General features: G+C 36.0%; 1 protein-coding gene across 1 annotated transcript in view; it reads left to right on the forward strand.

The window, feature by feature from the left end:
• Positions 1-8021, forward strand: part of chrnb1 (cholinergic receptor, nicotinic, beta 1 (muscle)) — a 33713-nt gene extending 25692 nt beyond the window's left edge. Inside the window, 2 exon segments of the mRNA NM_001253810.1 lie at positions 7579-7726; positions 7881-8021. Coding sequence (NP_001240739.1) covers positions 7579-7726; positions 7881-8021 — 289 coding nt within the window.
• The last annotated feature ends 4589 nt before the right edge of the window (positions 8022-12610 follow it).

Genomic DNA, 12610 nt, shown 5'->3' on the forward strand with positions numbered 1-12610 from the left:
AAAAGAAGAAATCATCACGAAAATAAAAATGATCAGCACAAATGGGCTCTGACACATTAGACCTGGCCTGCATTAGACTCAAGAGAGGCGGGAGGAGATTTAAAGACAGGAGAAGAGCGTGAGAGAGCAAAGCAAGAGAAATTCGATGAGGCAGCGCTATCTTGCTTTTTAATTGCTTTTATAGCGTGTTTTGGCACCGTTGCCACCATGTTTTAGTCAAATTAGTCTTTCCTGATTAGTCATCTGTGTCTGCCGCTGTAGAGAGTGAGGAGGGAGGGGGAAGAGAAAGAGAAGCTGGAGGAAAGAAGAACGAATCTACAAGAATGGCAGAGGGTACCGGTGACCTTTAGTTTCATTGATTTAATACGCAACTAGTTTTGTGCAGACACCGCTGAGACTTTCATTTTGGCTGTCTAACTTATCATGGGCAAAATATCTAAAATATGGGTTTCAACATGTAAAAAAAAAAAAAAAACGCTTTGCAGTTTTATTGTGGCATATAAGAGGTTGATACACTGTTTAAAAGTTTATGGTCCAAAGGATGGCATTTAGGGCTGGGTTTATGGTCTTGTATATGTTTTTTTACCCTTGTGTGGTTGTCTTAGAATTCAGTACATTATATTTGTTCTAAAGACTCATCTTCACTAAAACTCTAAAATAAAGCAGCAGAATTTCAGATGCATTTTACACAAAGAAAAAACCTCATCATTTTCAGCTTTGTTAAGATGAGAGTGTAAAGTGGCTAAAGGGCGAAAGGTTAGCATAGAATGCAGAGTTTCATTAAGTGCATGCGCTGATTTTCACACCAGCAACTCAAACACAGAGGCATCACACAACATGGATACAGGGGAGATAAACAGTGACTGTGTTTACATGACATCAGTAATCAAATTATTTGCCTTAGTCTGAATAAGACAACAATCTGATGAAGGTGTTTACATGAATTTGCTTTTTAAACGTTCCTTTTATGATCTTGTTTTGCTTATTATAGCACATAATTTGATTTACATAATTGCATCACCACGATATCCACATTTCCAACGAGGTTTCGTGTAATTTCGGGTGTTTCATTTTTAATTTGTTAACTTTAACTGCAGTTTGGCCCTTACACTTTCGTTCAAGAACATTTCATGCATGCCCCCTGTGACAAATAAGATAATGGATGTGAGTATGAGCTGCTGGAAGAGTAGTTTTAATGGAATTTCATACCACATGCAAAATGGGCAATGGGCAAAAAAAAAAAAAACCTTCGCATTTTGTGATACAGGTGTCTGTAGTCCTTCACTGACTCGGTAGGTGCAGAGAATAGTGTCAGACAGCTGTGTGTGTATAGAATATCCTATCCTGAAAATCCAACACAGCGAAAATCCTACACAACAGTAATAGTTTAATTAAGGTGTTTACATTTGGAGAGTAGCATTAACAGCGGATCTTTCAGTCCATAATATTGTAGTGAAATTACTGTAAACTTAGTAACTAAATCATTTTGACTGAGGTATGTCTTTAACAACTGAAAGAGTACTGCTGATGATACAAACTAACTTTGCCATCTGAGTAAACATAAACAAAGCACACTGATCACACACTTACCAAATCCGTAGAGATAGGACAATCAACACAAACTAGAACCGCATCTTTTTTTTAAAGGAAATGAGTGGCAAAATTTGGATTTCACCATTTCCAGACGCGAAAAGCTCTTGGGTAAAAATTGTTCCTCAGAAAATATTTTTGTTGAGTGTTAGCAGACCACTGTAATCCACACATGTGGGTCCACACGTCAACTGTGCACTTGTCACGTGGGAATGGAAACAAAACTTTTGTTGCGATACATTTATAAACGCAACACTGATGACCCAAGTCTCCGAACAATTTTTCTTCATCTGCATGTTTGAATTACGGTTGGCAACACAACGTGGCGTCTCTGAACACTGTAACAGGTAAAATTAGTCCTCGAGGCTATATCATGCATATTAATGAGATCGCATCTCGTTCACAATAAAGCACTCTGATTGGTTCAAACCGAGTTTTTTTTCATGAATTAGTGAACAGATGTGCCGTTACGTTACTTAAAATTTATTTTCAAACCGGACGCACAAATTTTCTATAAACAATGTAAAAACAACCAATTTTCACTTTTTAGTGAAATATATAAGTGTCCTAATCATGTCTTAGCAACAGGGGACATGTATATGACTGTCAACATCTAAAAAAATGTGTTTTGGTGTTTCGTGACCCATTAAAGCAGGGGTGTCAAACTCAATTCCTGGAGGGCCGAAGCGCTGCTCAGTTTATTTCCAACCCTGCTCCAACACACTTACCTGTACGTTTCAAACAAGCCTGAAGGACTCAATAAGTTTGATCAGGTGTGTTTAATTAGGGTTGGAACTAAACTGTGCAGAGCTGCGGCCCTTTTGGAACTGAGTTTGACACCTGTGCATTAAAGCATCTATGCTCTGCATCACAAATACAACAGTGTGCAAAGTGAGCAATCGAGCAAACAATAATATGTCCCTGTAAATATCATTAGTGTGAAAAGTGACAAGCTATTTCAGTCATGCTAACCCATAGCATTCATTTTACCTAGAAATTTCTGTCAAATGTATGTTGAAGTATGTTGGGACACAAAAATGGAGGCTTTAGTATGTATTTCCAATGACCCTGGGTTACATTCTGCACATGCATTCAACAATAGCATATTCTTTTCACTTTAAGATTCTTAAAAATCTGGCATCTCTGAACACAGTACGACAGGTTTTGATTGATTAAGCCATCTCTGCTATAATATTTTAGTGCAGTTTTGGGTCCAGAATATTTGTAACCGCCTTAACACACACTCCTCTACTAGGCTAAAGCTTTCCTCTGCTCTCTTCTCCCAATCCTCTCTCTGCTCTCAGCTTGGCATTAACGTATGTCTCAGTCTAATGGGGTTCCACTCAGGTCACCCAAGCTCACAGGGGAACCACAGACTACCTGAAATGAGCTCCTGAACCAGCACCTGAATACACAAGTGGAGAGATGAGCGCTGATGGGAGTGAAGAGCCACACTGACCCCTTGTGTTGGGATGGGGAGGTGTAGTATCTGAAAGAAATGGATGAGGGGGAAGAGAAAGAGGGCAGGGGGGTTTATAATGAAACAGATGTTAGTGAACAGATTCACAAAAAGGCAATGCAACACATCAGCAGCAATAAGCATTTCATCAGCGTATTTGAGGGATTTCACGATGGTGGCACCATCCGCATGAAAGCTGGGATTTGGAGGAAAAAGAAAGAAATAGAGAGAAGGATTTATGCAGTGATTGACTAAATGAAAGAGTTAGTGATGAAGTGGTTGAGTGACTAAATGAAAGAGTGAGTGAGAGAGTAAATGAAAGAGCGAATGAGCGATGAAATGGTGACTAAATGAAATAGTGGATGAATGAATGAATGAACGAATGAATGAACAAACGAATGATGAAATGGTTGAGTGACTAAATTAAGTGGTTGATCAGTGAGTGAGTGATAAAATGGTTTAACTAAATGAAAGAGTAAATGAGAGAGTAAATGAAAGAGTGAATGAGCGATGAAATGGTGACTAAATGAAATAGTGGATGAATGAATGAATGAATGAATGAACGAACGAACGAACGAATGAATGAATGAATGAACGAATGATGAAATGGTTGAGTGACTAAATGATGTGGTTGATCAGTGAGTGAGTGACTAAATGAGTGGATGATTAAGTGAGTGATAAAATGGTTTAACTAAATGAAAGAGTAAGTGATTATGAAATGGTTGTGTGACTAAATGAAAGGGTGAGTGATTAAACTGTTGAGTGACTGAATGAACAAGTGAGTGATTAAATGGTTGAGTGACTAAATGAAAGAGTGAGTGATTAAACTGAGTGTGTGACTGACTGAATGAATAAGTGAGTGATGAAATAGTTTAGTGACTAAAATAAAAAGTTTTATTGAGTGATGAAATGGTTGAGTGACTAAATTAAGTAGTGGCTTGGTGAGTGATAAAATGATTGAGTGACTAAATGAAATAGTGGATGAGTGAGTGTGTGATAATGGTTGAGTGAATAAATGAAAGAGAGTGATAAAATGGTTGAGTTGCTAAATGAAATTGTGGATGAGTGAGTGTGAGATAATGGTTGAGTGAATACATGAAAGTGAGTGAAAAATGGTTGATTGGCTAAATGAAATAGCAGATGAATGAATGAGTGATGAAATGGTTAAGTGACTGAAATGGCAGATCAGTGAGTAAATAATGGTTGAGTGACTAAATGAGTGGATGATTGAATGAGTGATAAAATGGTTGAATGACTAAGTGAGTCAGTGAGTGAGTGGTGAAATGGATGAGTGACAATGAATAAGTGAGTGATGACATGGTTGGGTGACAAAAATATATATTGGAAGAGTGAATGAGTAATAAAATGGTTGAGTGAATAAATGAAAGGGTGAGTAATGAAATGGTTAAATGACTAAATGAAATAGCGGATGGATGGATGAATGAATGAGTGATGAAATTGTTAAATGACTAAATGAAAGAGTAAGTGATGATGAAATGGTTGAGTGACTAAATGAAATAGCTGATGGGTGAATAAAGTGATGAAATTGTTAAATGACAATGTGAGTGAGTGAGTGAGTGAGTGAGTGAGTGAGTGAGTGAGTGAGTGAGTGAGTGAGTGAGTGAGTGAGTGAGTGAGTGAGTGATCAAATGGTTGAGTGACTAAATGAAAGAGTGAGTTAATATGATCTGTGCCCCACATTGGGATATGGGTCACCTTGACACAGGTCTTTTGTGAAGCCTCCTCTTTCTCTGATTTGGGATTATGTGGGTGCGCATACTCGCACAGCAGGAAGGACACAGATACCAATACATTCTAAAGCTTTAAACGCTTGCACCCTTTTCTCAAGGACAAAGTAATGTGATCCACCACGGATTTAGACTTGCTGCCTGAGGTTTCAGACTGTGTTCATAACTTACTGAAACAATCTGAGAAACTTGGTGAAGTCAACTTTTAAACTTTGCAGTATGAATATTTAAAGATATAGTTCACCTAAAAGGGTAATTCTGTTGTCTTGGGTAATTGTAAACCTGACTTTTTTTTACACAAATATAGATATTTTGAAGAATGTCTGTAGCATAGCCAACTATTTTTACTTCAGCTGTAATTTTGGCATTATACTGGAAGCTAAAGGAAATCATAATTGTTTTGTTAACGCATTCTAAAGAATGTTAAACTGACGTTACCACAGAAAACATTCAGTGCAGCTCTTTGTTTTTGTGTCAGGGCAATTCAACCACTGATTAGCCTTTATTAGGGGACTGAGCAGCTCCTCGGAGTTGTTTAATACATAGCTCCAGTAATCAAATATTACCTTTTAGACGAATGTTTCTTAGATTAGTTTGACTTTGAACAGAGGTCATCTAGCTTCAGAAGGATTACCATTTCTTTAAGCCATATACTAGTCCATATGCATTATTACTGTAGCCTTAAGGAATTATTGCCAGGACAAGTAAATGCATAAAAGGTTATATAACATACTCAAAAAGGATTTATAAGATAAGTTTATTTTTTATTAAAATAAAAGGGTAGGGGAGCATGTACAATTGAATAAACGTTTTCCTTATTGATTTCTTATATTTCTTTCTTTTGTTGATGCAGCTGTATTTCTTTTTCAGTATAATCGACTTTAATTCTTTGTACGCCAACATTAACACCTCCAACTCCCCCTTTATAAAGTACGTTGCCCTTTTTTTCTCACCGTGACTTTCTATGGTGACTCGTGAGTTCAGCGATTTACTGAAAATGCCTTTAAGTATGCACTGTGTATCTTCAGGAGGTTGATTGAACTAACTCTTCTCAGGTGTTTTGGAACTGACATACTCATGGTATGCTGGTTTAGAGGTTATAATTTACTAAATTGTAAGTTAACCCACCTTTCTGGAATATCCCCCTGGTTTATCCCAAATTGTTTTTGTTGTTGTTGTTGTTAAATAATTATAATAATAATAATAATTAGTAAAAGAGTGTGCCTTCATTTCAATTGTTTTTGTTTTTGACTCTTCTAAGGCATAAAATACAGCTTACAAAAGATGATGTTTGCAGATATTTAAGAAACATGCTAAGTAAACATGAAGAAATAATAAAGTCAGTTATTCTTCTTTGAAAATGTCTGTGCCGTGTCTAACATTATCTCACCACAATTTGTAAATTTTTTATTTAATTTTAGTTCAGATAAATTCATACAAGCTTATTCATACAATTCAGTACGATTGGCTCACCTGCCAGTTACAGTTTGGTTTAGGGGTGAGGTTTTGTGCCATGTCTCTTTCTAAAAAATCATACATTTTCATACAAATTCGTACAAATTGGTTACTAAATTGACAAAAAGTTACATTTCTTTGTGAGATCAGGCAGGAATTATCACCAACTCTGTCCCAGCTACTGTAATCCCCTCACCAACCGGCATAGGCCCCGCTCGCCAGAATTCAGAACTGTACAAACTACAATTCCCACAAGCCTTCATTGTACTCTCATATAAGTCAATTTCTCCAGTCACACCGTGAGAAGTCTTGATTTGCTCTGTGCTCAAGTCTAAGCATTTTCCTACAGTCTCCGACTGTTTATTTGTTGCTGACTTGGACTGTTTGCCTGATTTTTGCTTCTTCATCGCCTGCCCTGACACTACTGTTTACTGTTGTGATTCTCTGCTGCCTGCCCTGACCATCGCCTGTCTCATTGTGCATTATTGACATTAGTGACCTCGCTTGTCATCCGACTTTGAGTGCTGTCATTTGTTTCTGTCTGCTGCTAATCAAACCTCTGTTGTTCATTAACGGAATATCCTTCTTTGTTTTGATTTGTATAACTCCTCCCACTGCCAGTTTGCCAAATTATATTTGGCTCCCCGGGTTGCCTTGGTGGAAAACAGCACATTTATTAGACGTGGCTCTTAGACTACAACTTCTTTGATATTAAAATGTTCTTCAGTCCGTTTACTCATCTGTGTCAATTACAGTCAGATGTCCATGAGAAATATAATCCCACAGAGTTATTTTCAATTTGTTAAAATCCATTTGAAGCAACATAGACACTTTTATGGATTACATAATAATAAAATGTACAATACTTTAATAGATAAAACTTTGACAGTACTTTATGTAAATAAATGTGGCTGGAGTACCAAACATCTGCTGTCATGCTTTCTGAAAGGAATAGTGCTGTCAGTTTTACATATTGTAATCATAACTCTTAGCTGCATATTAGGAATTGAATGTTTAGTAATGCTGTTCCAGTTTTTCACACTTTTTTGGAAAAGAAATCAAGTTAAAATGTGAATAAATGTGAGCACCAGTCACTACTTTGTTGCACAAACATTTGAGTGTAACTGCCACTATACTGGAGTAAAAGTATGTACAGTAACATGACCTTGTGCTTACAATGCATTGGTTAAGCATTCGTCAGAGTGTTTGCATGCTCGTACAGAGTTCATTTATAGGCAGTTCACACACAAAATAATGCCAAGCATGCTCAATAAATCAGTGATGATAAATCAACAGTAATATTGCCTCCTCATTCTCGTGGTGCAGATACCAGCCTGACGGTCAGTGCACCGACCTGAGGAAGTTCATCGACGGCCCGAGTCATTACCTCACTCTTCCTCCAGAACTCAAGACTGCCGTGGAGGCCATCACTTACATCGCAGAGCAGCTCCAGGCCGAGAAAGATTATGAGGCTGTAAGTCATTTTTAGCCCAAATTGTCTGTAACATTTCCTGCTTTTGTATGTGTGTTCTTTAAATCTCCTCATTCCCTTTACTGTTTTCTATCACCTTCCTCCTTTTGTGTTTTGTTTTTCATCCTCTGTTCTTGTCTTTTTTTCTGGCTCTCAGTTGAAGGAGGACTGGCAGTATGTTGCTATGGTGGCCGACAGACTGTTCCTCTGGATTTTTGTGATTTTTACCACTCTTGGGACGCTGGGAATTTTTACTGATGCCAGCTTCAATGCCACACCAACTGACCCATTTCCCTAAGCGTTGTCTTGAACTTTTCACTTTAAAAACAGTGGCACATGTTGACATTTATGGTGTTTTAGTGTAAGAACAAGAGCACTAATTTATTCACAATATATTTCCTTTGTTAAGTCAATAGATATACCGTAGAAGTCAGATTTATTAGCACTCCTGTGAATTTTTTTCTTTTTCAAATATTTCCCAAACGAAGTTTAACAGAGCAAGATTTTTTTTTCTAGATAGTTTATTTGTTTGATTTTGGCTAGAATAAAATAAGTTTAAATATTAAAAATAAGGTCAATATTATTAGCTGTCTTAAGCAATATTTCTTTTTGTCTACAGAACAAACCATCATTATACTATGGTTTGCCTAATTACCCTAACTTGTCTAATTAACCTGATAAACTTAGTTAGGCGTTTAAATTGCACTTTAAGCTGAATACTAGTATCTTAACAAAATATTTAGTCGAATATTATGTACTGTCATCATGGCAAAAAAAGAAATCAGTTATTAGAAATGAGTTATTAAAAGTCTTATGTTAGAAATGTGTTGAAAAAAATCAATCTGTCTGTCAAACAGAAATTGGGGAAGTAAATATACAGGGCGACTATTAATTTTGACTTCATCTGTATGTATCATCCTTTTTACTGGAAGAAAATTTATAATTTATTGATTAGTCTCAGATTTCAAATTGTTCAGACTTTGCTTAAATATATTTCCATTTTTAAATTCATCCATTTACTTTCTTTTTTTTTCCACAAGTGGCAATTTAAATTTGGCTTTACCACACAACCACATCCAAGGGCGCCTGCAGGATTTTATTCAAAGGTACGCACATATCCAGCACCACCCCGCCCCATCGTGCCTTATTTCTGAAATTGTTTAAAATGCCTTGAACGGTATAGCAGTTCCATGCGAGGAGGTTGCGCAGCTCGATCAGAATTGTCTGATGAATGAGACACTGGCTGGGCCTGGAGTTTCCCCGGCTCAGGTGCCAATGAGACTGGGGTCGCCCCATGTGGGAAAGCAATATTTGTCTCATTGGTTTAGGCCTTTTGGCAAATGTCTCAATTAAGTTTAGCTATTTTAAAGAGAGTTTGCTCATTTTGAACTTTGTTTCAAATAATAGCTATCTGAATTGTAATTTTTGTGGTGCGAAAAAACCACAAACAAAACTAAAGCCAATAGATTTCTTTACCCATCTCCCACCATGCAAGTACTTACACACTTTAAAATACACAAACGCACACCTTTATTTATTCTCGATCTTTCTTGGTTTGTCAATATATCGTAGTGTATACTGTTTACTAATCAATTTAAATTATGTAATAAATAAATAAGCAGCATTCATTCATGCCCTCTCATGGTAGGTGCGCACAATCCGTACAGCCGTATGGCGGCAGGCGCCACTGACCACTTCAGCGTTCTCATTACACATTCACAAAACAAACAGGCAACACGAATACATTCACTGTCATCACATACATCACATTAAAAACTCAATTACTCTTTGGCCCTTGCCATAGTTGTCATACTAATAGCAATCATATTTCCATCTGTTTTAAACTACGAATATTTAAAATGACAGATAAACAGAACAAAACCGAGATTTTTTCAGTCATTTATATCCCTCGGGTCCATGTCAGAGCTACAATTTAGCAATGTTTTCGTCAGTCTTTTGTAGATTTAGTCATAGGTGACAACGTCATACCGGGTTAGTGTCTGCTTTTATATATCGTGTCCGATTAATATTTGCTCACAGTTAAAGGAACACATTGTTTTGGGTCAATGATGCTAATATTCTGCACAAATCCACCAGTTTCCTCTTTCTGGCTGTTTCTGAATGAATTATGTAGAAGCACTGTCTATGCGTGTTTCCTCGTCAGTTAGTAACGCTATATTTCATTACACAACAATTAGTCTATCAGGCTTTTTTTGGCTAAAATTGGGAAATCATGGTTTAATTAGTTGTTATTAGATAATTTTTAAATTTCCCCTATCCTGCAGTGCATGAGTTAAACTGTTGAATGATCAGTGTATGAGGCGGCTCGGCTAACCTAGCTTCAATTTTGATTAAGTTATTTTCTGACCGGTTGCCTATTATGTCATGAATATACCCCTGTAATGCATACTGCAGTCCTTTTCTGTCTGGCTTTCTCACATATCTCACCTGTTCGCCAAAAATGACTAATTATATCCCTGGCAATGTCTGACACCGGCGCATACATATTGTAACTGAAGTGCCAGGCATGAAAGCTTGACAGGCAAAGTAACAGTAACTAGGGAAGGTAGGGCTTAGCGAAGGGTCAATTGGCAACAGTCCATTGAAAGTTTAATTTGCAATCCACCAGTGACTTTCACAGTGAGTGTTTTACTCATAAGTGGTTGAGTTTCAATTTATTTTGCAGTACAAATAATGGAGGTTGTCCTGAAGATATGCTATGGCATGGTAATTTACCTGGTAATTTTGTTTGCTAAAATTATGCTAACATTGTATACCGTACATTGTTTTTATCTCATCAAAACAAGTTTTGCATGTTCACATTTTTTACATCACAAAATTTGCTTTACCTTCACTAGAAAAAAATACATTTGTAAAAGAAAAAAATTAAATCTGTATTTTTGATCATATAAATGCAGCCCGCTTGGTAAGACGAAGAGATCTAATTGAAAAAACAAACCAAGACTTTTATTTACTGACTACAAGTTTTTGAAAAAAAGTGCAAAATATATTTATGCATAATATATGAGTTGTTTACCTGGTGTGATGTGTGCTCTTAAATGCTTTATGGTTGTTCCTCATATTTCTTATTTTTTATTTTATGTACTTTGACATGAATAAACATTAAATAAGGTGTTTATGAAAATCTCCTTCTTAAACACTGTTTCTTTAATTTTTTTTTCTCTCTCCCAAAAGTGATGTTTAATAGAACAAGGACATTTTCACAGTATTTCCTATAATAGTATTTCATCTGAAGAAAGGATTCAAAGTGTTTATATGCACAGTAAGGAACAGGTTCCCTGTACATTGAAATTCTTACTTTTACTTACGAGTCACGAAATGCTGAGGTTTTTGTTTCCATTCGCCTTGCGGTATCAAATTCCATTAAAACAGAAGTCGAAAGTTAAAAATGAAACACCTGAAATTGCATGAAACTCTGGAGGAAACGCTGGATAGCTTGATAATGCAACATTAATTTTTTATACTGAAATTTGCCTTCAAAAAGTGCTTCCTTGATCTTATCCATATTTCTTTGCATGTTGAACACACGTCGACCACAACAGGAAATTTAAAAAAAAAACGCAACTGCGTTAATTGTGTTCTTTTTTTTTTTTATTCGTTATAAATATTTAAAATTAATCCCATGCGTTAATGCACTAATTTTAACAGCACTAAAATAATGTAAACAGGAATAAATTATGCATTTAATAGTAATAAAAAAGGTGTTTTTTATATACATAAAAGTCTAAATGTTAAGAACTGTTTTTAACCAGATTTAGCAGAGAGTGAATAATGTGCAAAACTATCATGTAACTATACATGTCCAGCAATTTAATGGATACTGTTTGTTTAAGGAGTCTTATTTGTTTCAGTTGTCTACGGTTCTAACCACTGTTGTCTAATGACTTGCCTATTTACCAAACTCGCCTAGTTAACCAAATTAACCTAGTTACGCATTTGAGCTCAATACTAGTATCTAGCAAAATACCTAGAGAAATACTACTGTATATGCTGCCATTATGACAAAGATAATTGTTTTATTATAAATTAGTTATAAAAATATTATGTTTAAAATATGTTGAAAAATATGAAGAAATATTTTTAAAAGAATTATAATTTTACACGAGGGCTAATATGTTTGTATATTAGATCTGTGAGATGGCATCTCTTAGACTTTGTGATTTGTGTAAAAAGCATAATGGGTTCTTCTCTGCTGAGCAGTTGGACAAATTTACCTCTAAAAACTTTGATGTCGATCGACCCACATTAAAGCTAATCATGCATAAATTACACAACGAACAAGATGAGAGAAAACAACTGCTAGCCAGATGTCACTCTGCAAGCCAACGCTTTGGAGGTTTGAGTGGGATATTGACCAGAGGGCATTGTGTTGCACTTGTCTGACTCTTATTTCCAGCCCATTCCTGCTTTCGGTCAGCATCTTAGCTTACAGACGTCTAAAGCCTGTTGACTGGAGTCTAAATTAATAAACATCAGTTGCTGTGATGATTGTTTGTTTGTTTTTTCTAAAATTATAATCGTTACTACACATATAACTTGCGATGTGAAGCTTTTAGCACTGAAAAGTAAGTTTACTACACAATTCACTTTATAGCTGTTTACAAAAAGGTCACATCCGGAAGTGCGTTAGCCAACATGAATTAACAACGAGTTAGAATTTACAGTTTGTTCCCGCCTGCGTTAATTGCTATATATTTAAGAGTAAATACAGTTTATCTTATATGTATTGTATATACAGTACTGTGCAAAAAAACTTATTATTACCAACAAAATATCTTTTTAAGTTCGTTATTTCTATTTATGGTGTGATGTCTTGTAACTTAACAGAAATAATGTTGCAGGACTCCCAGAGTTCATCAAGATTCT

Source organism: Danio rerio, chromosome 7 (genome assembly GCF_052040795.2).
Source record: "Danio rerio strain M-AB ecotype USA chromosome 7, GRCz13ab, whole genome shotgun sequence".
Classification (NCBI taxonomy): domain Eukaryota; kingdom Metazoa; phylum Chordata; class Actinopteri; order Cypriniformes; family Danionidae; genus Danio; species Danio rerio.